At 46.8% G+C, this 24,087-nt stretch overlaps 1 protein-coding gene across 5 annotated transcripts in view; it reads right to left on the reverse strand.

The window, feature by feature from the left end:
• Positions 1 to 1,042: 1,042 nt before the first annotated feature.
• SLC39A13 (solute carrier family 39 member 13) overlaps positions 1,043 to 24,087 on the reverse strand; it is a 56,939-nt gene continuing 33,894 nt past the window's right edge. For 2 of the 5 annotated variants that reach the window (XM_039538343.1, XM_039538341.1), the window contains exons 2-10: positions 18,615 to 18,917; positions 17,903 to 18,016; positions 16,211 to 16,332; positions 13,920 to 14,072; positions 6,993 to 7,082; positions 6,142 to 6,192; positions 5,741 to 5,873; positions 5,527 to 5,626; positions 2,469 to 4,474 (exon numbers count right to left, since the gene is read on the reverse strand). In XM_039538343.1, the coding sequence (XP_039394277.1) occupies positions 4,399 to 4,474; positions 5,527 to 5,626; positions 5,741 to 5,873; positions 6,142 to 6,192; positions 6,993 to 7,082; positions 13,920 to 14,072; positions 16,211 to 16,332; positions 17,903 to 18,016; positions 18,615 to 18,885 (1,110 nt within the window). In that variant the 5' untranslated portion in view covers positions 18,886 to 18,917 and the 3' untranslated portion in view covers positions 2,469 to 4,398. Of the gene's footprint in view, positions 1,756 to 2,468; positions 4,475 to 5,526; positions 5,627 to 5,740; positions 5,874 to 6,141; positions 6,193 to 6,992; positions 7,083 to 13,919; positions 14,073 to 16,210; positions 16,333 to 17,902; positions 18,017 to 18,614; positions 18,918 to 22,856; positions 23,082 to 24,087 lie in introns of those variants that run through there. The other 3 variants (XR_005598354.1, XR_005598353.1, XM_039538342.1) reach the window with 3 other exon arrangements.

Consider the following 24,087-nt stretch of genomic DNA (forward strand, 5'->3'; position numbering starts at 1 on the left):
AGTCACAAGATGTAAAGAGGAATTACAGGACTAAAATTCTTCTACAAGTTTTTGCACCTGCCTGGTCAGAAGTCATAATCACATCAAGAATTAAAAATGAATTGGAAATGTTGCATTTGATTTAATCTGCAGCTCTCTCTAATCTCCAGAAAATTAGTGTTTCCTAAACCAGTCAATTTAAAGACTCATTCTCTCAGTCTTACTACCTACATCCAACATCAATTCTTGTTTCCTCCCCATACCCTCTTCCAGGTCCTGTTTCAGGGTTTGTTTGTTTGTTTGTTTGGCACAAATGATTCACATTTTTAATGGAAAGCATTTAATACCATCCAGTGCTCTCATCACCTGATAACTGCTTAGATGAGGGGGTTGACTCTTTCCCCATCTTGTCAAGTATCAGAGGGGTAGCCGTGTTAGTCTGGATCTGTAAAAGCAACAAAGAATCCTGTGGCACCTTATAGACTAACAGACGTTCTGCAGCATGAGCTTTCGTGGGTGAATACCCACTTCTTCAGATGCAAGACTGAATCCACGAAAGCTCATGCTGCAGAACGTCTGTTAGTCTATAAGGTGCCACAGGATTCTTTGTTGCTTTCCCCATCTTGCCCCTTCTGACCTGTCTTTGTTTGGGGAATAGAAGAAATTCCTCCATGAGCTTCTTGCTAAACTTCTTGGCTCTTCTTGCATTCACTGTTTGATGGGTTGCTGCAGGGCACCCGTCAGAATGTGAGGAAAATTGGCTTGGCTTTAGTTTTTAAGGAAGGTAAGTGATAATTGGGCCAGAGATGGAAACTCAGGTCACTTCTTAACTTTCTGATTTTCTGGGCTGTGAGCTGTCATATAGCTGCTGCCCTGGAGAGGGAGCAGAGACAACATACACCAAGCCAGCTATGGTCAAACCACATCCATGCTAATCCAGGAGTTTCCCATGACAGCAGGCAGATCAGGTTGTTTAAAATTCATAAGGTGCTTTCAGTAGCAAAAGCTTTAGGAATAGATCATGGAATAGGGCCTATGCGGAGCCAGGCATAGCTTGCTAACTGCAGGGGTATTGCTCTGTGGTCCACTGGCAGTGGAAGAGAGAAGGAGTTTCTTTACCAAGAAAAACAAATCCACACTCAGTACCATTTATTTCATCTCTATTGTCTCCATGCAGATCAGATCAATACAGATGAATGGGAAAATGCACAAGAATAGCTGAAAAAATAGAGCTAGAAAATAGGATTTTTTCTGCATTTCCAAAAGTGACAAATGTAGTGGAGTGGCTAACAGCCTCCCTCCCACAGGCCCTTGTTTCAGCATGCAGTGGAGCAGCTAACCATTGCTCTTTAAGGCCTTGTGCTGCCCCTGTGGGTGCAGCTTCCCAAGAACTGCAGACTCAGTCCAGGCTTGGGCTTCCAGTCAAAAGAAACAGCTCCGTGATTAATGCTTCAGTGTTACTCACTGCACATTCCTGAACGCTGAGCACAATCCCTGCTGTGGTTTACATTCTTGGCCAAACCCAGCACTGATGCAATAGCACCAAGGCCCAGGCACTAAGCCCTGTAATGCACTGGGCCCTTAACTTAAAAAATGCCAACCAGACTTTCAACTAAAACTCTTGGGAAGTGCTGGGTGTACATACATTTGCTTCCTCCCGGCTCCCACACCAGAGGTTTTGTAGCTCCAACACCCAGGTAAACTAGCCACACTGTGGTGGAAATGGTATCTTGGGGCCTCTTTGAGTACTTAAGTGCTAGTGGTCATCTCTGATGCCTGAAAAGAAAAGGATGAATGCTTGATTGGCGCTCACAGCAGCTGGATGATATAGGCATTAGCTGTCATGGGAAGGCAACTTTCCAGGGTCAAACAGAGCATTGTACTGAAACAGCCTCCCTCATGGCTCCAACAGATCTAGCTGGTAATGTAGGGGCAGGTGTAAGAAAAGCTGCAGGGATTTCAATCACTGGCCCATCTGCAGAGAATGTTGCAAGCAGAAGTTCTCAGGGCCAGTGCAACCATTTAGGCGACCTAGGCGGTTGCCTAGGCCACCGGCATTTGGGGGGGCGCCATTTTCTTCTGCAGTGACCATGGCGGCCGGATCTTCGGCTGCCCCGGTCGCCGCTGGCATTTAGGCGGAGGGAGCTGGGCAGGGGAGCGCGGGGAGGGCCGCCTGCAGCAAGTAAGGTCGTGGGGGTGGGGGCAGAGGTTCAGCACGCAGGGGAACTCCCCGCCTCAGCTCACCCCTGCCCTGGCTCCTCCCTGAGCACCGTGGCCGCTTCACTTCTCCCGCCTCCCAGGCTTGCGGTGCCTAAGCTGATTGGCACCGCAAGCCTGGGAGGCGGGGGAAGTGAAACAGTCACGGCGTGCTCGGGGTGCTTGTGCTCGGAGCAGGGGTGAGCTGGGGTGGGGGGGTGCCTCAGGGCAGAGGGTGGGGAGCTGCTGCAAGGGGGGTGCCTCAGGGCAGGGGGGGCAGCTGCCACGGGGGGGCACATCAAAGTGGAAGGGGGGAGCTGCCATGGGGGGGGTGCCTCAGGGCAGGGGCGCGGAGGGTGCAAGGTGGAAGTTTTGCCTAGGGCACGAAACATCCTTGCACCGGCCCTGGGCTTTCTTCAGAAAGTGGCAGGGAGGCTACCATATGGAAATAGTCAAAATTTTCAAAGCTCTAAAGGAAATGAGGGCAACCTGCTCTGGGCAGTGCTTCTGGCTTATTACTGCCTAAGACAACCTGGCCACTCCTGGAGCCCTAAATGTCCTGAACAGTATCAGGAGCCAGCCCTTTTCAAAAAGGCCCTGGCTACACAAGAAAGCTGTATTTATTTAACAAAAGCAATTTAGAGACAGACTTAAATTGATGCAACCCCTGGTTAATGGCAGAGCTCATTTGTATCCTATGTGATGTCTGATGGCACAGGAAGGATTCAGAACACCCTGTTGTGGACTCTTATTTTGTGCCTCACACAAGGAGGTTGCATTAATTTAACTACATTGGTTCTAAACAGATTTAATTAAAATCAGGACAACTTTCTCCTATAGGTAGGCCTAAGCAAGTGTGCACATGTTTAGCGGGTTCTGACATTCCAGAGGAGGTGGGGTTGTCAGAGTTGTAATCCCCATCAGTAAAAACCAGGAATTTTTAGATTTAGTTTTACTAGTCGGTTAAACTGGCATCAAATGGGATCCCAGACACCACATGACTTCAACTCAAGGGCACAGTCATGGTCACACTCAGATTTCTTCTCCCAGCTTTACAGCCACAGTGATTTCAGACTCACTTTTCATCCTTCTCACTGGCAGGTTCCCCTTTCCAGCGTTTCTCAACCTTTTTGATACCAGGGACCAGCTTGCTGCCTTCCTAAACTGTCTCAGAGATCTCAGGGACCAGCACCGGTCCATAGACCGAAACACTGCCCCATCCATCTCTTCCACACACACACAATGTTTTCTTCTCTGCTCTGCCCTTTCTCTATGTATAGTCAGTGTTTTCTCTTGCCTCCATTTCTCCTCCCCACATTCCTCCTCTGGTGGAGGCCAGAGTCCAGGCCCTGCTCACTTTCCACCCGCTGATGAGAGGCCTTAGGAGGGGGGCACTGACTGAGCAGGTTTCCCCCAGATACAGATGAGCTGATGATCTGGGATGATAGGAAACATTTGCTGACCATTTCTCAAATATGCACCTAGGCTGTGTTGAACACGGGAGGGGATAGGTTCTCTACACAGAGGAGTTAAGGTTAAAGGCAGAAGCTTTCAGGCTAAGCTATATAACCTCCTATCCCAACCTGCCACAAGTATTAGGCCTGATTTCAAAGCTAAGGCAGAAGAACTTAGAGAGGCAGACTGTCCAGGCTGACACCATCCCATTTTTCTACTGATAAATGAAGGCTGAGTGGGAAGGGGCCTTCTTACCTCTATGCACCTATGTGGTTTTGATAGTACCTTTGCTCCTGCTAGGTAGGCTGCACTGGGGAATGTTGGTGGTTTTCTGCTGCTTTGGGGAAATTGTTTTCTCTCTAAGCCTGGAGTAGCAGGTAAATCCTTCTTTGCCAGATACAGGGATCTTGTCTATTCACTGAGCAGCTTAAGATGCGCACTTCCAACACTTGTTCTTACTCCAGGGTGAGACAGTATGTTCTCCTTGGAACAGGTTCTCGGTTCATTTCTGCTCCTTAAAAGCTTTCACTCCATAAAACACCAACATTGGAAGCCCTGGTTTGTGGGATTTTAACAGAGCAGGGATAGAAGAGCCAGGGAACGGAGTCCAGCATCCCCAATGACTCCCTCTTTTTTTCAACTGCCTCTCACTAGCAGCTGGACCCACAAGCGCACACACAGGAAGTTACATTAGTGTTCCTTATTGCTTTGTAACCGCTCAAAGTCAATGCAGTTCTGAGAGGCAGCATGAGGAGGTCTGAGCGGAGGTCATTCTGTAGTGAGTGAGAGCAGCACCATGACTGTAATGCCTGTGCACAGGAGAAGGATCTGCTGCAGGGAGTTCCTAGGGAAGAAACAAGAGAGAGTCAGAATGGGCCAGGAACCAGTCCCAATCTGCAGAAGTACAGGGGCTCAGGAGTCCAGTCTCTTATGCACTCTGCCCCTCTAGACTGGTCATGGAACTGGGTGAAGACATGCACATGGGCAAGGCAGCCACCTCCAGGAGTAGGAAAGATATTCACAACACTTCCGTGTGTGTGGCAGAGAGACATCTGAGAATCCACTCTAATAAGAGACCAGGCTGGATACTGGACGTGGTAAGGATGTAGTGATCATTCTGTGGAAGATAGGTACCATCGATGACAGTAATGAACAGAGAGTTGGGATTTGTCACTGAATGGCAGCAGCACAAAGGACTATATTTCATGAAAACAAAGGCTGGGAAATTAATAAATCTAGGGAGCAGAGTGCAATGGGAAGAATTAAAAATCTATCATAATGGAAAGTGTCTGAGAAATCTTAAGTCACAATAACTTGCTATTCCTCTGAAAGAGAATGGTCCCTAGTTCCCTGCAGTGGCAAACTCTCAAAGATTAGAGGGTTAAAAAATAATTGGAAGTGACATTGGCTTTGCTGGGAGCTGAATGCATTCATGTCAACAGATGAATTCAGTCAGTATTCAGTATCAAATTGGCATTGATTGCTTGTTTTATACCCCCACAATGTCAATTCAGCAAAGCACTGAATTAGGGATGGGAAAGGAGTAGATACCCTGAGGACAGTGTTAGGTCAGGCGCTTGGCTAGAGAACAGCCTAGACTGAATCGCTTCTATCTAACATGTTCAGGAGCCAGCACGTTATATTAGAGATAGGCTGTGATAAACCTTTCAGTCAGCGTGCCCTGTATTAACTAGCAGCCAGAAGCTGAGTACCTGGCACAGCACAGCAGACTCTGCTAGATACCATCTCACCTCTCACGGGGTTTGGGGAGAAAGTGCTCACCTGCTCCCAGGAACAGAGCGGTAGCATCCAGGAGGCTTTACCACCATGTTCCCTCCCACCACCACAGCAGAAATGCTATACCAGCATACTAGTAACCACAATGGAGCCACTTACCAGGGATTCTTCTCCTCTAGGAGGTCAGGCACAACGTTTACCAAGGCGATGTACAGGAACCCCCCGGAGGTGAATGGGAGAATCCAAGCTACAGTTTCCCCTGCACATGCAGTAAAAATCACCATTAGTAATGAGAAGGGATATAGGAGAACAGGCAGAGGAAAGTAGGCACACAAGCAGACACATTCCTCAATGCAGCCCCAGTGAGCCTTACCTGTCCCTTTAGGCGACTGAGAACAGATTGCAAAGCAGGTTCCTAGAATTCCACCCAGAGCTGTGAAAAGCTGCATCTTGGCTGCACTCCAGCGGTCAAACCCAGCCCGGAGCAGGATGGCGAAGTCTCCTACCTATGGGAAAGCAGAGTCAGTGGTTATTGATCCTAACTCTCCTGAACACAGAGACCAGCATTAACAAAGGTGACAGCTCGACTAGGAACATGGTGGGTGAACACCAGCACTCAGCACAGAGCAGATCCTCCAGGGAAAGGAAAGAATGATTCAGAGCAGAGGTAACCCCCACCAGCCCTCTTTCCCATAGACAGAGCACTGCTGTCCTGCTTCAGACCAGGTTCTAACTTCCCAGCTCCTCTGGCAGCAGTCTGCAGACCCTTCTCACCTCATGTGGGATTTCATGCAGTAGGATTGCCATGGTGGTTAGGAGCCCAACCTGCAGAAGATGGGAAAAGTCTATTAAGAAATGGTCTCAAAGCTCAGTGGTGCTGAGAGTACAGCCCCCCACCCCTAAAGTGAATGGACTCTGGATACCCTGTGTTAAGTGCTCAGTATAGAGACTTCCTCTGGGGCACCTGGCATTGGCCACTGTCAGTAGACAGGATACTGGGCTAGATGGACCTTTGGTTTGACCCAGTACAGCCATTCTTATGTTCCTATATGAGATAACTACCTGGCCCATGCATGCCTAATGCAGGGGCCAAGGGTCTCCAAGATCTGAAACATTAGAGCAGGGGTCGGCAACCTTTCAGAAGTGATGTGCCGAGTCTTCATTTATTCACTCTAATTTAAGGTTTCGCGTGCCAGTAATACATTTTAACATTTTTAGAAGGTCTCTTTCAATAAGTCTATAATATATAACTAAACTATTGTTGTATCTAAAGCAAGTAAGGTATTTAAAATGTTTAAGAAGCTTCATTTAATATTGAATTAAAATGCAGAGCCCCCCGGACTGGTGGCCAGGACCTGGGCAGTGTGAGTGCCACTGAAAATCAGCTTGCATGCCGCCTTCGGCACACGTGCCATAGGTTGCCTACCCCTGAATTAGAGCCAGAAAGGCTGTGTCCCGAGCAAGGCTGCTCCCAGCTGTTTTCTCCAGTACAGCACTGTCTTGGCAGCTACCCCTTGGGGAAGGGATCCCCAAGTCATTTACTTGGCAGGCAGGCACACACTACAGCTGAGAGAAGGGTTCTCCCAGATCTCCAGTTTGGCAGGTGGGTGCGGCACAAACCTTACCTTTCTGCTAACCAGGAAACTGGCTGCCACCGCCAGGCCATGTGTGAAGTTATCAATGGTATTGGCCAACAGGTTAAGGTATCCACTGATCTGCAGAGGGAAGTCAGAGGCATTCATGAGTGAGGGAATCTGATGAGGTTCAGGGTAGGGGGAAGCATCAGGTACAGCCAACGGGCAAGTTACCCACTCTAAGAGCAGGTGAATCATGGTGGGGCAGGGTTGGTCAGTTGCTTCAGACAGGACACTGTATTGCCACGTTCAGCTCTAGTGCAGACAGGGGGAACCTTAGGGTTGAGAACTCCATCTGAGTGGGGAAGGGGAAGAGAGGTACAAGCATAGAAAGAGCTCTAAAGACAGGGAGAGGAGAAAGAGGCTTACTAGAGAAAGGGAAGAGAAGGAAAGAAGTCTAGAGGAATAAATCCAATTATAAAGCAACAACATATTTCAGATGGTGTCCACAAATTTGCATAAGCAACTGGGTTCTAATATAAATAGAGTCTGTTTTCTAGTCAATTGCATAGTTTAATATACAACTTGTCAAATGCCTCCCATGCAAGACATGGGAGGTACAATGTAGCAGAGCTAATGCTGCTTGTGGAAGCTGAAATTTACTTTTTGTGGCTTAAAAACTTTAAATATTGCATTAAATGCAAAAAAGAAGAATTTTGCAGATTTTTTTTCTTAAAGAACAAGAAACAAATCAAAGGAAAGTGCTAACAGCCCCTAAAAAGTCAATTTCAATTCTGATGGACCTACTTTAAGGTTGGCTGCTGCCTATTGCCATATATTCTGATAAACACTTCTAACCAACTACAAGCAAGTAGCCACCTACTGCCCTCACACTGGCTTGTCTCCATCCCCTTTTTAGTGTTTTCTATAGTACCCACCACTATAGTATTTAAGTTCTGCACAAATTAATTCGATTTACATAGCAATGTCTCTAGTGGACTTCATGGAGTCTTCTGCGCTTTTGTGGTTCTAAGAAACTGCTTAAGGCATCTCATTCTGGCTAGTGGGAAAACGTTATCACAGGAAAGACATGCACTAAGGTGATCAGGCTCTAGATTAGCCTAAATCTTTTGGAAGCTCATTCCATAGCTGAACCCGCCTCACCAAGCACTTTCTCTTGCTCTCATGTACTTTGAGAATCTACCTCATCCTTAAGTAAATTGTTCCAATGATTAATTACCCTCATTAAAAATTATGCCTTATTTCTAATCCTAAATTGTCTAGTTTTAGTTTCCAAGCATTGGATTGTGTTATGCCTCATTTGGCTAGATTAAAGAGCTATCCACTTTATCATGTAGGTACTGGCAGACCATGATCAAGTAATCTATTAACCTTCTCTGAGATTAAATGTCTTTAGTCTCTCACTGTAAGACATATTTTTCACATCTCATATCATTCCTGTAGCTCTTTTATGAACGCTTTCCAATTTTTCAGCCTTTTTAAAGTCTGGGCACCAGAACTGGTCACAGTATTCCAGTAATGGTCTCACTAATGCTATTTACCAAGGTAATACCACCTCCCTATTCCTACTAGATATTCTCCCGTTTATACATCCAAGGACAGTGTTCACCCTCTTAGCAGCACCACAATAGGAGCTAATTTTTAACTGATTATCTACCGTGGCCCTTACGTACTTCTCAGAGTCACTGTTTTCCATGATACAGTCCCCCATCTGTTAAGTGTGACCACTCACTCTTTGTTCCTTGATGTTCAACCTTGCATTTGGCTGTTCAAATAAGCCCACCTTATTTAGCGATACAGGTTGATCTGTATAACTAAATTATCCTAATAATTATTTACCGCTTATTTACTGAATTTGTGTCATCTGTAAATTTTACCAGCAATGATTTTATGTTTTCTTTCAGATAACTGATACAAATATTAAATAGCAATGAGTTGAGAATAGATCCCTGATGGACTGTACCTCCATTGGATGATGATTCCCCATTTACAATTATGTTTTATGATCAGTTAAACTGTTTTTAGTCCATTTAATATGGGCTACATTAATTTTGTATATTGCTAATTTTATCAGAATGCCATTTGGGACCAGTCAACTGCCTTACAGAAGAACACTATGTTGACACAGTTATGTTTATCAACAAAACCTGTGATATAATCAAACGACCTATTTTCCATAAAACCAAGTTGGCTGGCACTAACTATGCGACCATCTTTTTATATTTTTATTGATTATGTCTCACATCAGCCTTTCTATGATTTTGCCTGGGACTGATGCCAAGCTAATCAGCCTGTAGATTCCCAGGTCCTCCCATTTCCTTTAAAATACTGGCACATTATCATATAATTTTTCTTCCCCTTTATACACACTGAATGTAGTATCCTCCAATCTGTGCACTACTCTATGTGCACACACCAGAGCATGTGAAAGTCACGAACATGAAAAGTACATAGTAAACTAGATTTACACAGCATCCTACATATTAAAGGATAACAAAGAGTAGCAAAATAATTTAAGAAATAGGCAAAAGCAGAGATTTAAAATAAAAGGAAACAGAATTAAAAGAGGAAAGGACTGAGTTTATAAGAAGCTTTTAACTGAGTGTAATCAAGTTGTGCACTAGCCGGCCCATGTAACCACATCTTATGGTTACCCTCTCACTTCCTTCTCTAAAGTTTGTCAAACATATTTGTTGCATGTTGCCTTAAAAAATTAAACTGTAAGCTCTCTGAGGCAGGTATGCTTTTTGATTGTTTGTACAGTGTCTAGCACAATAGGGTCCTGATCCTCGATTGGAGTCTATAGATGTGTCTGTAACACAAATAATAAAATAGTGAAATTTTTCTTTCATATGTAAACCATCAAAAGTCACTAAGCTGAGTTAGCTGTGTAGTTAATTGCCTCAGTCCCCAAACTGCTAAATTATTACAATACAGATGTTAGAGAAAAAAGAAAATCAGCACATAAAAAGTCTATGTCAATAAAGAAACTAAAAATAACATAGGTATGAAAAAATGAAAATAATGAGGGGATAGTCAAAACACCCCAGGCTCTCAGACTATTATTTGAGACAATCTGATGAGTTCATTGAAGATATCACTGGGGTAACATATGCACAAGGAGCAGAGTTATCGTTGTGAAGACATAGGAACTGGCTTTTCCTGACTTTGAGAGCTTCCCTTTCCAACCCTAATATAGTTGTGTATGGAATTTTTAGAAAGAGTTGTCCAATCTGCTCCGGGCACTCTGAAGTTTCAGACATGGTTAAATTAAACAATTCACTCTTAAACTTTCAACATTTTTCTGTGAATGGCTCTGTCCACAATCCACCAGACCAGGTTTTCAGGCATCCTCAATGCAGAATTGCTGAATTTCAAACCTCTCCCTTCTCAACACATAATGGCAATTCCACCTGGGAGCAGGTGTAGGACACTGCACTCCCTCCTTCTGCACTCTGGGTTCAGCTTGCTGATCATTTACAGTAACTCCTCATCCTAGGATGACCAGACAGCAGGTGTGAAAAATCGGGACGGGGGTAGGGGGGTAATAGGAGCCTATATAAGAAAAAGACCCAAAAATTGGGACTGTCCCTATAAAATCAGGACATAGAATCATAGAATATCAAGGTTGAAAGGGACCTCAGGAGGTCATCTAGTCCAACCCCCTGCTCAAAGCAGGACCAATCCCCAGTCAGATTTTTACCCCAGTTCCCTAAATGGACCCCTCAAGGATTGAACTCACAACCCTGGATTTAGCAGGCCAATGCTCAAACCACTGAGCTATCCCTCCCCCCACCCTAAGTCATCTCGGTTAATGTTGTTTCGTTGCTGATCAATTAGAGAACATGCTCGTTTAAAGTTGCGCAATACTCCCTTATAACGTTGTTTGGCAGCCGCCTGCTTTGTCCACTGCTTGCAGAAAGAGCAGCCCATTGGAGCTAGCTGGTGGGGACTTGGAACCAGGGTGCACTGGCAGCCCCCCTATCAGCTCCCTGCTACCCTAAGTTCCCTGTGCGGCAGCCACTCAGCAGGCTATCAATTGCCGGCAGTTCCATAGGCGGCAGGTTCGTATAATTTTTGGTGGGGCCCAAAATGGTGGTGTGTCCCCCCCCCGCTCTCACCCTGTAAGCTGATATAAAATGAAGCTACAATGCGTCAGCACCACAAGATTACAAGGGTCAATTAAAAGTGGATAGTCAGAAGCAGCACTTGCCTATTAATACCTAATATACGGTATTAAATTTTGTTGCACCTGTTGTGACAAAGTGGGAATGTTCTTAATGTTTTCTCTGAATACTGTGTGGGTGCCTCAGTTTCCCCTGCAAAGTGCCAACTGACGGTGTTGGGGACAAAGAGATCAGGTGGCCTCCTTGTACGGAAGAGACACAGAGGCCAGATGAGGGAGTGTCAGTTTGGAGCTGGCTGGGGAAATTGGGAGAGGCCCAGAACTTGGGTCTGGGCTCCCCACCCCCCAAGATGGACCTGATTGAGGGGTCCTGTTTTCTGTACTTACAAGCTCTGTTTTAGACTGGATCCCTGTCATCTAATAAACCTTCTGTTTTACTGTCTGGCTGAGAGTCACATCTGACTGCGGAGTTGGGGTGCAGGGACCTCTGGTTGCCCCAGGACCTGCCTGGGCAGACTCGCTGCGGAAAGTGCACAGTGTGGAAGGGCATGCTGAATGCTCCGAGGTCAGACCCAGGAAGGTGTAAGCTTCTTGCCCTGGAGACAGTATGCTCAGAGAGGAGGCTCCTCCAGAGTCCTGACTGGCTTTGTATGGAGTTGTTCCAAAGCATCACAGCATCCCCTTCCACACCATGCGCTTCCCAGAAGTCTGCACAGGCACTGACACTCCCTCCTCTGGCCTTTGTCTCTTTTCCAAGCATTAGGAGGCCACCTGATCTCTTTGTTCTCCAACACCTTCAGTTGGCACCTTGCAGGAGAGTGGCCCAGGCCATCAGTTGCCTGGAGGCAGGGTTGCAGCCATTCTCTGTGCAGACGGCATCACACTGGCCCTCTAGGGCTTTACAACAATCACACCCCCTTATCCCACCATCTAGAGCCTTAAGAAATGCATTGGGGAAACTGAGGCACACAGACAGTATTCAGAGAAAACACCTGTATATGACCAGTTACATACTTTGAAGGGTGTAAAATAATCAAATATTGTGCTAAATACAATGATACTCCAAACTGACCACCAAATTTAAGTTGCATGTTTTTCCCCTCAGGTGAGGGTTCTGGGGTGGGGCTGGGGATGAGGGGTTCACAGTGCAGGAGCGTGCTCGGTGCTGGGGGTGCAGGCTTTGGGGTGAGGCAGGGCTGAGGATGAGGAACTTGGGGTGCAGACAGGCTGCCCCAGGGCTAGGGCCAGAGAGGACTCCCCATCACCACCACTGGCAGCAGCAAGCTCCAGGGGAGGGTCCCCTCCTGCCCCCCATGGCACACACACTCTGCACATGCTCCTAGAGCCCCTCTCAGGTCCAGAAAGCTCACTCCCCTCCCCTATGATGGGTACTGGGGGGGGGGCACAGGTGGCCTTCCATGTTGCTGCCCCTCACCATAACTTCACTGTGGATGGGGCTGCCCAGCATGGGGCAGAAGTGGGGTAGGCAGGGTGGTGGCTGGCTATGGGGTGGCGGAGCAGGGTGTCATAAAATTCACCCAAGCCCCAGCTGCTCAGGTCTAGGAAGCCTCCCTCTGGACCCTCTCCCATCCCTCCTGTGGCAGGTGGGTTGGTGGGTGCTGGGGGAGGGGGCATTGCCTTCACATGTGGCTTCCTGCCTCCCCTGTGCAGCCTGCTGTGCCTCACTGGGGGTAGGAGTAGGAATTGGGGGGGGAATCATAGGGTCAAACACTCACGGAAGCCCCAACAGGCAACAGCTGCTAAGGTGAATGTCTGTCTGTCTCCTGGCCTGTTTATGTCTCCTCCAGGTAAGGGCAGGAGAGAAGAGGGGAGGGGAGGCCCCCTCCACTCCCCTCCCCCTCCTGAGTGCTTCAGCAGTCGTTAGCACATTCCTCTTATGCTAATACTTAGCACATTCCTCTTATGCTAATGCTGCAGCCCTTAGGCTACCGGCAGCAGCAGCAACTGTGGGCTCTCTTTACATTCAGGCAGGGAAACTCTGGGAAGGGGGAAAAATCTAATATTTCCAAATATTGGTGGAGCAGAGCCCCTGATTATGAATATTCCTGGGGCTTTAGCTCCAAGAGCCCATATAAGTTGGCGCCCATGGGCAGTTCAGCTGTCCCTTCCCCCACTGTCATGTGCTGCTCCTGTCCTCTGCCTTGGAGCTGCTCCCGGGAACCTCCTGCTTGCTTGTCAGGGGGGCGGAAGAGGGGAGCTAATGTCTTCTCCATGGGGGTGGGGGGATGACAGGACAGGGCTCAGGACAGAGGGAGCTTACTGGGAGCAGCTGCTGTCTCAACTTGCTGATCTACTTAACAAGGCAGTTTACTTAGAGGGGATCAGGTACTTAAAGGGGCAATGTACATCTGTCTCTCTCACACAGGGTACGTGTGTCTGTCTCTGTCTGCCATGCTGTCTCCCCTCCCTCCATTCGCGCTGCCTTGTAGAGTGTGAGGCTACATTAACGACGTGTTAACCCTTGAGGGCTCAGCCAAAAGCTAGTTCATCATTTAGCAGTAAAGCATTCCCTGGGAAATATCCCACCCTTGACTTCACGACCTCAACCAAGCTTCACAATCATCATTGCTGTGTACAGTATTAAATTGTTTAAAACTTATACTGTGTGTATATACGTATGTGTGTGTGTATATATATATATAGAGAGAGAGAGAGAGAGTCTTTTGTTTGATGAAAATTTTTTCCCTGGAACCTAACCCCCCCTATTTACATTAATTCTTATGGGGAAATTGGATTCACTTAACATCGTTTTGCTTAAAGTCGCAATTTTCAGGAACGTAACTACAATGTTAAGCGAGGAGTTACTGTACCTTGATTCTTCGGTCTCGTGGGCAAGACGAGAGAGAGGAGCCATTACACTGAGTGATGTTTGTCTCTGCTCTTTGGACTGTGCCTGCTACTTTCTGCAGGGAGAAGCTGTTTCCATTTGGAATCCTTCCGGAAGGTGCTTTGGAATTATTGCCCTGAATCAGAGAGAAACAACTGTTACCACTCTCTGACCTCCAACAGAAAGTGTGCTAAAAGAGGGGCCTAAAAAGTCTCCCTCAATCCTTCCCTCCCTAAAGCCCAAACACAATGCCCTTTGGCCTCAAATCTAGTAACCACAGCCTGCAGAAATGGAACAGATGTCTGGGTGGCTATATTCAAGTTTTTGAAATAGGATTCATATATTTAAGTAGCTGAGCTAAAAATTGACCTGCACTTGTTGAAGCAAGAAAGGAATCTGAAAGACATTATTTTAATGTCAAGTCTCTCTGCTGGGGCTAGAAACACTCTAAACCCAATACAAATTCTTCAGGAGCAGTGAAGTTTGCTAAAGTGCACTGGACCAGGGATCAAAAAAGTAACATTTGGTCCTCAGTGTAAAGAATATAATGGGACTCTACAACAAGGTTGTATATCATGGAATGGGGGACACCAAACCCCACAGTATCACATAATAGGGAGAAGGTTAGGAGACAGGGCTAGGATAGGTGTATCAGCTCCACACACTCACTCAGGTTTACAGGTCACATTTAGCTGTTCTTTGCAAACTCTTTTCAGTGTGTGGTCTCATTTTCTCTTACCTAGAGGCATGGGACCAACAAGAGCCCAGCACAGTTCAGATGCCACCCAGAAAGTCTGTAGATTCCCAAGGGCTGGCCACTTTATGCTTCATGTGTATAGTTCTGGAGCTGACCTCTCATCTCTTTGTGAGTGACCATTTATCCTTTGTTGCTAGGTGACTCCTGCCTCATCCACTATGTCACATAAAGTGGCCAATCACAAGACCCTTCCATTGTGACCAGTCAATCCCACGGACCAAGGGCCCAGAGTGGTGGTGAGGATAATTCCCACTACCCCAGGGAAATAGCAGGGAACCTCTTCTTCTAACCATGGTGGATTTAAATTAATCACCAAGAGGAAAGTCTCGATTTAAATAATCTATTTTAATCAACATTTCCATTTGTACTTCACTTATTTTCTAAAGAAAGGTGCATTTTCATTGGTTGACATAACCATTAAAACATGGTGATTTACAATTAAACAGAGCCTTTACACTAGATTTTTTTTTTTTGCTAGCTAGGAGGGTATATCATAACTACACACATTTATTTAAGCAACATCATAATATTTTCAGATTCTTATTCATTGTACATAATTAGTATATTAGAAAATGGTGAATGTATTGCTTATTTACTATTGTTGTGCCATATTTATAAAGCTTGACCTCAAAAGGTACATGTTTCCCCCGATTCTTATAGAAAAAAGCAGCTTTTAACTCAAAAGTTTTTGATATAGACTCTTGGATTCAGCATATTTATTTTTTATTTAAAATATTTTAAAGAGACTATAAGTTTAAGCCTTAACATATCATTCAGATTTCTTTTTAAACAGGTTTTTAAAAAGAATAAATAAATATAATTTAAATAACAAAATAAATCCCATTTAATTTAAAAAATCCAAAACCCAGGGACAAGAAATGCCAGCCAAACCGCCAGGGCAAGAGCTTAGCTTGGAGATGAAAGGTCTCCTTTCCCAGGTCCAGAAGAATGGAGCAAGTGCCCAGTCACATGGCTCTGCCCAGCACTGCTGGCCTCCCAAACCACGCTCTGAGTTAAATCACAGCTCCCAGGTTCCCTTGAGGAGCCTACCAGGAGGGGAGGGTGATAATGTGGCAGGGTACTATTGGAGAAGCCCTTAATCAGCTCCTGCCTCTCCAGCCCCAATCAGGGAGAATGGATTGGGGCTGGGTGAACCACCCTATGTTTGCCTGGTAACTGACCACACCTGACAGCCTCATTAGCAGGAGCTATAAGACTGGATAGAAATGAGAGAAAAGGGGGGGGGCAGAGACTAAGGGAGGGAGGTCAGGTTCAGAGGGAGTCTGTTGCTAGCCAGGCCTGTGGTAGGCCAAGCAGTTGTAAAGCCTGTATATAGTGGGAAACTGGTGGTGGGAAACTGCTCACAGATAAAGAACATGGGTGTTGCACCAGATTGAAGTGTCCCTGATTCACGGAGGAGAGAAACCAAGGGGCCAAATTCAGAGGGGCACAGTGTGTACCCCGTTACAATGCAGTATCTGTATGGCAACTCCTTTCCCCCTTCATCGCCCACTCACCACACTAGGCCATTCTTGCTTCTCACTCTCTAGGAACATCTTCTCCAATGCCAGGAAGGTCAGGAAGCCAATAATCACCCAGAGGCCAAGAAGCTTCTGCTGCTGCAAGCTCTGCCCACCTCCTAGAAAGCAAAAGAGATCTCTGTTTGCATTTTTGGGGTACCTGAATGGTAAGCCTCACCCCCAGTACAATGTAGCTTGTGACTGAGAGACTCGAGACAAGACTATAGGGCAGAAAGCATTTCCTTTAGTCCTATGAGAAGCACAGAACAGACACCCTGCAGAAAACCCCATTTGCTTCATCTACTTATCTTTGATCCAACCTAGGGCAAGTGGGAAACTAGGCTGCACATCCCCAATACTCCAGCAATGGAGTCTAGCCTGTCTCCTGGGTACTCTCAGGAGCCTTCTAAGCCCAGCTCCTAAGCATCTCTTCCATAAATTACTGTGCAAAGGTGAGCAAGGCAAAAATCTCTTACCAGAGACTACAAAGAAGCTTGTATCAGCACAAATCCTGCATCTGAGCCTGTGTGAGTAGCAAGTACAGACATGAAGGTTGCGCTTTGGGAAGCTGAGCCAAATATCTATCTTCCCCATCACACCACACCTGGGCAAGTTATTAGCCCAAGGCTACAACATGTTCCTTTCAAGGAGGGCTGAGATTGTCAGATCTCATCTGTTTGGCCTGACTGCAGGGGCAAAGACTGTGCTCCAGCAAGAGGACAGGCAAAAGCATTAGAAATGTGACACGGGCAGGACATGCAAACTTGGAAGCTTAAGACAAGAGAAAAGACTAACAAGAGAAGTGAATAAGCTGCAGCAGAGAAGGTGCAGTCACTGAGGCCCAAGGCACTGGACTCTGCTGACCCTGCCTGTGCAGTGAAGATGGAAAGGAGCAGGGGAGAAGCAGAGCTTTGAAGAGGGATTCTGAATTTCCACTGCTTAGGTCCACATAACAAATGATGGGAAATCCAGGCTGTTCCTCTATCTCCTACATGCTCGGGAAGGAAAGGATTCCACAATTCCTTAGGCAGAGATCAGTGGGAATCCAGCCCTTGGTGGGAGATGCTGTGACAGAAATCTGGCCCCCTGCAGTACTGTTCCCAGAAGAGTCAGGAAGAATCTCTCTTCTTACTGAGCAGCTACCACCTATAGGGTTCAGCAGCACTCAGCTTCTCATGACACTAGTTTGCCCAAGAGCAAACATAACTTATTACTTGTCTCCATGGGCCCTTTAGAAAACAGCTACAGGAAGGGGCTATGCTAGTTCTTTCCCAAGCTTTATCCCAGGGCAGACCAGGGCCATCTCAGCCCTGGTGCTCAGTTTGCTGGCTGTGTTGGGACTCTGCCAGCTGCACCTTTCTTTCCTCCCCACCCAAGAACTCTAGGGACTGTCAATTTCCACCACTTCTCCTCAGGCACAGCCTGGGAGGTCAGCAGATTTGGGCTCTGTTGTACCAAGGCAGGGGATGGAGGGGGAGTGATTCACAGAGTCAAGGACCCCTTGATTTACAGAGACTTCAGGAGCAGTACCAGGAGAAAGGCAAGGGCCCGCTAGAGCCCACCAGGCACCTACCTAGAGACATGGAACATTAAAAAAAGCAGCATGGTGCAGATTCACAAGAAAACATAGGAGCCAGTGCCGGAGGCTGGCTCTGGCGCTCAGGGCATTAGTACAGTGCCAGGTATTACCTGCAGTGGCGCTGCAGGTGTAGGCCCAAGCCTCAGGGAGGAGGTGGAGGAATACGTTCCCCAGAAGCCCACCAATTGCAAAACTCAACAGCTGCTTCAAACGATTGGATCCCACTGAAAAACAAACAAATGGCAATCACCGCCCAGGCCTGGAGCCCAGACCACTCCTGACAAGTTGTGTGAGACACACAAATCAGGAGCCATTGCAGCCTGAATTACCAGGGAACGTGAGGAGGGAAAGGAACTGTGTGTGAGACAGACCTCAGGGCACTGCACCGCCCTGAGCGAGCTGTGAGTGGCACTGTGCCTCAGAACCTTGTGCCCTGGCAGTGAGGCTCAGAGCATGAACTGTACATTCAAGGGGCATAAGTGAGGGAAGTCTGTACTCCAGGGAAGTGGAGGAGCATGTGAGCATCCCCCCAACCAGGATCCAAGTTAGAGAATGCTCTTTGTATGAGCTCTACAGCTGAAGTCGCAGAACCCCACACTCAGCTGGGGGACTACCTGCCCCATTTTTAGGAATGGCACAAGTCACCCATCTTATAACAGAAGTGAGTTGTGCCTGCATTTCAGTAGGCAGCATTTCTAGGGCATCAGGAAGAACCCAGTTCCTGTGTTAGACATGAGAACATTGCCCCATTCAGTCACTGCCTATGGGGGGGGGGGGGGTTGACATTGGCATCAGGAACAATAAGCCAGAGAGCAGATTTACCTTCTGATCGCAGAGCAGCTCCTGTCTCAAGGGGAACTACCAGCAGGGGGAAGACTCCACTCAGCCCCACCATAACTGAGCCAATCAGAGAAAAGATCCAAGCATCCAGTCGCTCCCCACTGAACAGAGTTCCCCAGGAGTTGGCCTCTTTCTCACACAGAGGACTGGAACCGGTGGTGGCCTTGTCCACTTGGAGCTCCTGGGCTTCACAGGGGATGCTGAGCAGAAACAAGGCAAGCATCCCATGTAGCAGAAACCTTTGCCCTCTCATCGTTGAGCAGTTTCAGCCTGGCTGGCCAATCTCTGAAAGGAAGGAGGAAAAGCTGAGTTCTGAGAGAAAATGCAAGACCCACAGCTCATCCCTCAGAGTCCTTGTCCCCTTCTGGAGGAAATCATTGCCTCTCAAACTCATATATCCTCTGTCCTTCAATTCCCTTCCTGGGTAGCTTGATCCCCATATATATTCCCCTTTGCATAGGGAACCCATATTTTCCTCTTCTTCCTGTTTCCTCTTAGTTTCAGTTCCTTGATTTGAGCAGATGACGAGGGCAGGGACGTCCTCTATCATTTGACATCTGAATATGCCTGTTTAGTCCCTCAGTCTCCCCTTGCCATGGGAAGGAGTCCAGCCTCCTGCACCTTCCCTCAGCACTTGGTTTCTCCAGAGTCTCTGCTGCTCAAACTGCACCCCTAGACAAAGTTTCCTCCCTGTGGGATACACTGTCCCAGGTGGGCTCCAGCAAGGCCCTTGTATAGTGGAGCTATAAAGATAAAAAAAAGTAATGAGGTGATTTTAGGGATACGATGAAGCAGAAGCTCTGTCTATACTGGGGGGCAGGGCAAATGCAAATCCACAATTGAGACATGCTAGAAGATTAGTGGGATAAATGGCACTGAAACAGTGTGTCTACTTTAGGGGTCTACACATCAATGTACTGGAGCAAGTTTTTCTGGCCTAGACAAGCTCTCAGACTCATAGATGCATAGACTTTAAGGTCAGAAGGGACCATTATGATCATCTAGTCTGACCTCCTGCACAATGCAGGCCACAGAATCTCACCCATCCACTTCTATAACAAGCCCCTAGCCTATGTCTGAGTTATTGAAGTCCCCAAATTGCGGTTTGAAGACCTCAAGCTGCAGAGAATCCTCCAGCAAGTGACCCATGCCCCATGCTGCAGAGGAAGGCGAAAAACCTCCAGGGCCTCTGCCAATCTGCCCTGGAGGAAAATTCAGACCCCTCAGTTGAGGCATTTTTCTTAAAACCATCTTTAAAAGGGGAGTAATTTTAATACATCTGGGCCTCAGTAGCTATAATGAAAGGGACCAAGAGCCTTCATGTCCTGCTGGATCAAAGTCCTGCTCCAAGCACAAACTGCCTGCCAGTTGGATGAAAACTTCTCTGATCATAGCTGATCTCCAGATAGCAAACCTCTTGAGAACCGTATTAATTTTCAGGGAGAAGTTCTCCTTCCAACTGTCTCAAAAATACTCTGAAAATCCCTGTTCTCCCTTACAAGGAGTGTCACTGGGAATCAGATTAGAGATTGTTCACTTGTTACAGGCATAAATGCCAGCGCTTTGCCATGCGATGGGTGGAATTCCAGTCAGGGCCCTCAGCAATCACAATGCAACTCAACTATCTCCAGCAGAATCAAAGGATTATAAACAACACATCTAAAATCCACAAGCTCTGCTTAGTGTCCTGATGACAAACTGTCAAGTCTTCACAGTCATCCCAGCAATCAGACACTGGCTAATGCTTGGGGTAAGTGTTAATGACAGAACCACAGGGAGAGGAAGCTGTGTCACAAATGGTCCCCACCCCAGTTGTGTAGATGAAAACCTCCCGTTGTCAATGGAATGCATCTGGGACACTTCCATGCCATCTGGCTTCCTTCACACAGTCTACGTCTCTCTCAGCTACAGCCCTGCACTGGGACCTGCACAGCTACTGTAAAACCAAGGGGCCAGGAGAACCCTTCCAAAAAGAGGAGAGGTCTAAAGGCTTTAGCCATCTAGTATCTGACTAGGCATCCTCCCATTGCATGAGTGCATAGTGAGCTGAAGGTTTCACACACATTAAGGGCAGAAATAGCTAGAGGTTAGGGGAAAGTATAGAGCACAATCTTCTCTCTACTAAACCAACTGCAAGGGAGTCGGCATTTACAGTATTTCCTGTTATAAACCACCAGAGAGTTCAGCACCTTTCCCAGTCTGATTCTGTGCTAATGGAAACTGGTGCCCTAATGGCAGAGTGACAGCTTGGAAAATGACTGACAATAGCTTCCTATACCAAGAGAGTAGCCATGCTGGGCACATCCCAAGCAGCAGAGCTCTGGGCTGGCCCCAGTACTAAGCAGAAGGGCCCAAGCTGAGGCAAAGAACAATCCTAACAAAACAGCTGCTTTCATCAGAGTTTGTGTTGTCTTGAATGAGGAACATTGGAAATAGGCCCTAACCCCAACGTCCCCACTTCTGCTGTACAGTTGTTACCCTGGAGGTGTGCACTGTCACAATTTGAACCACAGCAGAAGATCAGGCTGGAAGACAAGCTGCCACCACAGCTCATGTCACACAGGGGAAGGCCCTCCCACCTGCCCATCCTCCCCAAACTGGGTTGGAACCACCGAAATGAGGGTCCCGCATCTGCCCAAGACCAAATGGCAAATAAATTGGACACCTGAAGCACCGTTTAGGCTAAACAACAAAAATCCTTTTTAGAGACAGGAGTATGAGGGGCAAACAGCAAATCCTAAAAGCTCACAGCATGGAGCACAACTGACGGCAGATCTCTTAGCAGGATTTGCTCTAGCAAGAAGTTTAGGGAGATGACGAGGGAGACTAGCATTGCTTCTCCAGAAAAGAGGTGACAGTTCCTTAAAGGACAGCAGAAGCAGAACCAGATTCTCTTACTTCCACTCATGTCAATTAACTGTCTGAGACTTCGGGTTTGTTCTTATTAATAAAACTAGAGCAGGAAGTTATACATTCTCCCAGGTGAGTCAGAAGAGGCCCACAGCTCTCAAGTCCCTTTTCTGGTAGCACAGGAACTCCACATATTCCTCCAAGCTTCTTACCTGTGGCTGTTAGGAATTTATGACAAAACAGTGAGGGACTGCACACATAACAATTCACCCATATTTACCTCCATGCCCAGAAAGATGCTTAGAGCAATCCCAGCATTTTTATGCTGTTTATAGTGCCTCAAGTCCCACTACTTTACAGCTTGCTATTCATAGCTCCATAGTCTCCTGGATTCTGTATCCCACTGCTATAGGCTTCTCAGCAGGCAGGATGCTTTTCAATGCCTGTGAAGTCTCTAAATGCACATTACCTACAGGGAAAGCCAGATTAAATATTCACCTCAAATACACCACTAAAAGCAACGAAGTGCACAGCCAGGACCCACACTGCCTCAAGCCCAAAGCACTCAGGGGAATGGAGGAAGATCTATCATGGTGTTATTAAATTCACAGGTTCATATCACATTCCTGGTTTTGCGATTTCCCCCTATTGTAGGCACTCAGCTACCACAGCAATGGGAGCCAGATAAACAACTAGAGAGACAGAGAGGATCTCAGATGCTCCACTACAGTAGGGCAAGATTTTAAAAGCACTAGGTGTACTAGGATTTAAAGCAGACCTGACACTGTGGAAGTGGATGATGGATTCAATATACGCAACAGACACAAATGGTCAAGGCTTATTTAAACACTTAATTTGAAAGACAGTAGCTCCAACAGCACAGCACCCCATCATACTGGGATCACGACTACCTTAAAGGAGAAAGTGCCCCTTACACAATCACAAGTACCACTCTCTGTGGCACCAACGTGTTCTGTGGAGGTCTCCTATCCAGGTACTGAAGAGGGTTAGCTCTGCTTAGCCCTTTCAATCACAGCTGTAGAGCATATGACTGAAATAGCTAAAAGTATTCCCAGCACAGGAGTAACAGATGCCACAACAGAAAGTGAAAGATGAAAAGAGGGATGGAAATTCTGCCATTCACTCACTCCTGGTGATGGTGGTGTGTTGAATTCAAAGCATGAAAATGAATCACATTTTCCCTCCCAGTGTGCAAGCCTAGAGTCTAGCCTCCTCCCCGGGCACTTACACAGCAAGCAGGCTCTGCAGCAGTCTCTATGAAAATGCAAACAGAATTAGAAATGCAGAAGCACACCAAGATAAAAATCTATTGCAAGTCAGAAAAAGGAAGGAGAGAGAAAACCAAATATTTACAGAAGATGCTCCTGGAACTGCCAAGTCCCCTGCTGAAGCTGAAGGAGACTTCTAGTTCTTTCCGCAAGCTGGTTTCTGCCAATGCACCTGGAAAGTTCGTCGGAGCCCTCCAAACAACTCTCAAGTGCTCTGTGCGTGGCAGTGAGTTCACTCTGCTCCTGCCTCCTCCCCCTCACAGCCAGGAGCTCAGCTCTGCTCTTTCAGACAACGGGGCTTTAGCGGCTTTTTGGCACAAGCCCACGTTCCATCATGATGACACTTTAAATGTGCTTGGAAAAATTTTTTTATAGTTATTTTCCCTGGAAGCCATGGAGCCACAGTGGAACACTACGCAGAACAGAAAAGTTATTTCACTAAAGAGGAAATGGAAACAGCAGCTAGAAAATTCTCCCAAAGCCTCATTCCATTAGCCCTGCAGTAACCTCCGGATTCCTACTGAAAACCCCAACACTTCTGACAAGGATTACAAGGCTCGCCAACTTCCAGTTAATTGCCCCAGCATTCTGTGTCTCTCAGGGAGTTTACCCCTCAACCACATGCCATTTCTGAGAAGCCCAAACCACTTCATAGTACTCTCCCTTTCCCTAGGATCTCTCACATAAGAATATCTTGCTTTATTTAGAACCGCATCTCCCCCTGTGGAATGCATCTCTTTCTGCAAAGCATACTACATACATGTGAACATCACAACACCCACAACGAAAAGCTGCATACATACAGCTAAGAAGGGCAGCAGGATTAGGAACACAAGAACAACAACACAGAAAAGTCCAAGGTCCAGCAAATTCAGGATCTCATCTCTAACTGCAACCAATTCCGAAATCTTGAGAGGAAAATGTGAGGTGGGGGTATTTCTTCCTGACCTCATCCAGGCCAGCAATAAGCCTCATCCCCCAAAGGACAGGAAAATGTGTTCCCAAACCAACTTGGCAATCAAACTTACCCCTCAGGGATAGGTGTGATTTCTTCCTGACCCAACCCAGCAATCAGCCTCAGGCCCTGAAGCAGGAGTATTTTAGAGCCTTCATAACATTTCCCTTAGAGCATAAACAGGCATCATCATGAGCTTGCCTCTAGATTTTCTCCACCAGCTAACACATATTTAAAAAAACTACAGTATATTAGCTAATGTGTTCAAAATCAACTACAACTTGATTTTGAACACATTAGCTAATATACACCTCTACCCCGATATAACGTGACCTGATATAACACGAATTCGAATATAATG

Source organism: Mauremys reevesii, linkage group 4 (assembly GCF_016161935.1).
Source record: "Mauremys reevesii isolate NIE-2019 linkage group 4, ASM1616193v1, whole genome shotgun sequence".
Lineage (NCBI taxonomy): Eukaryota > Metazoa > Chordata > Testudines > Geoemydidae > Mauremys > Mauremys reevesii.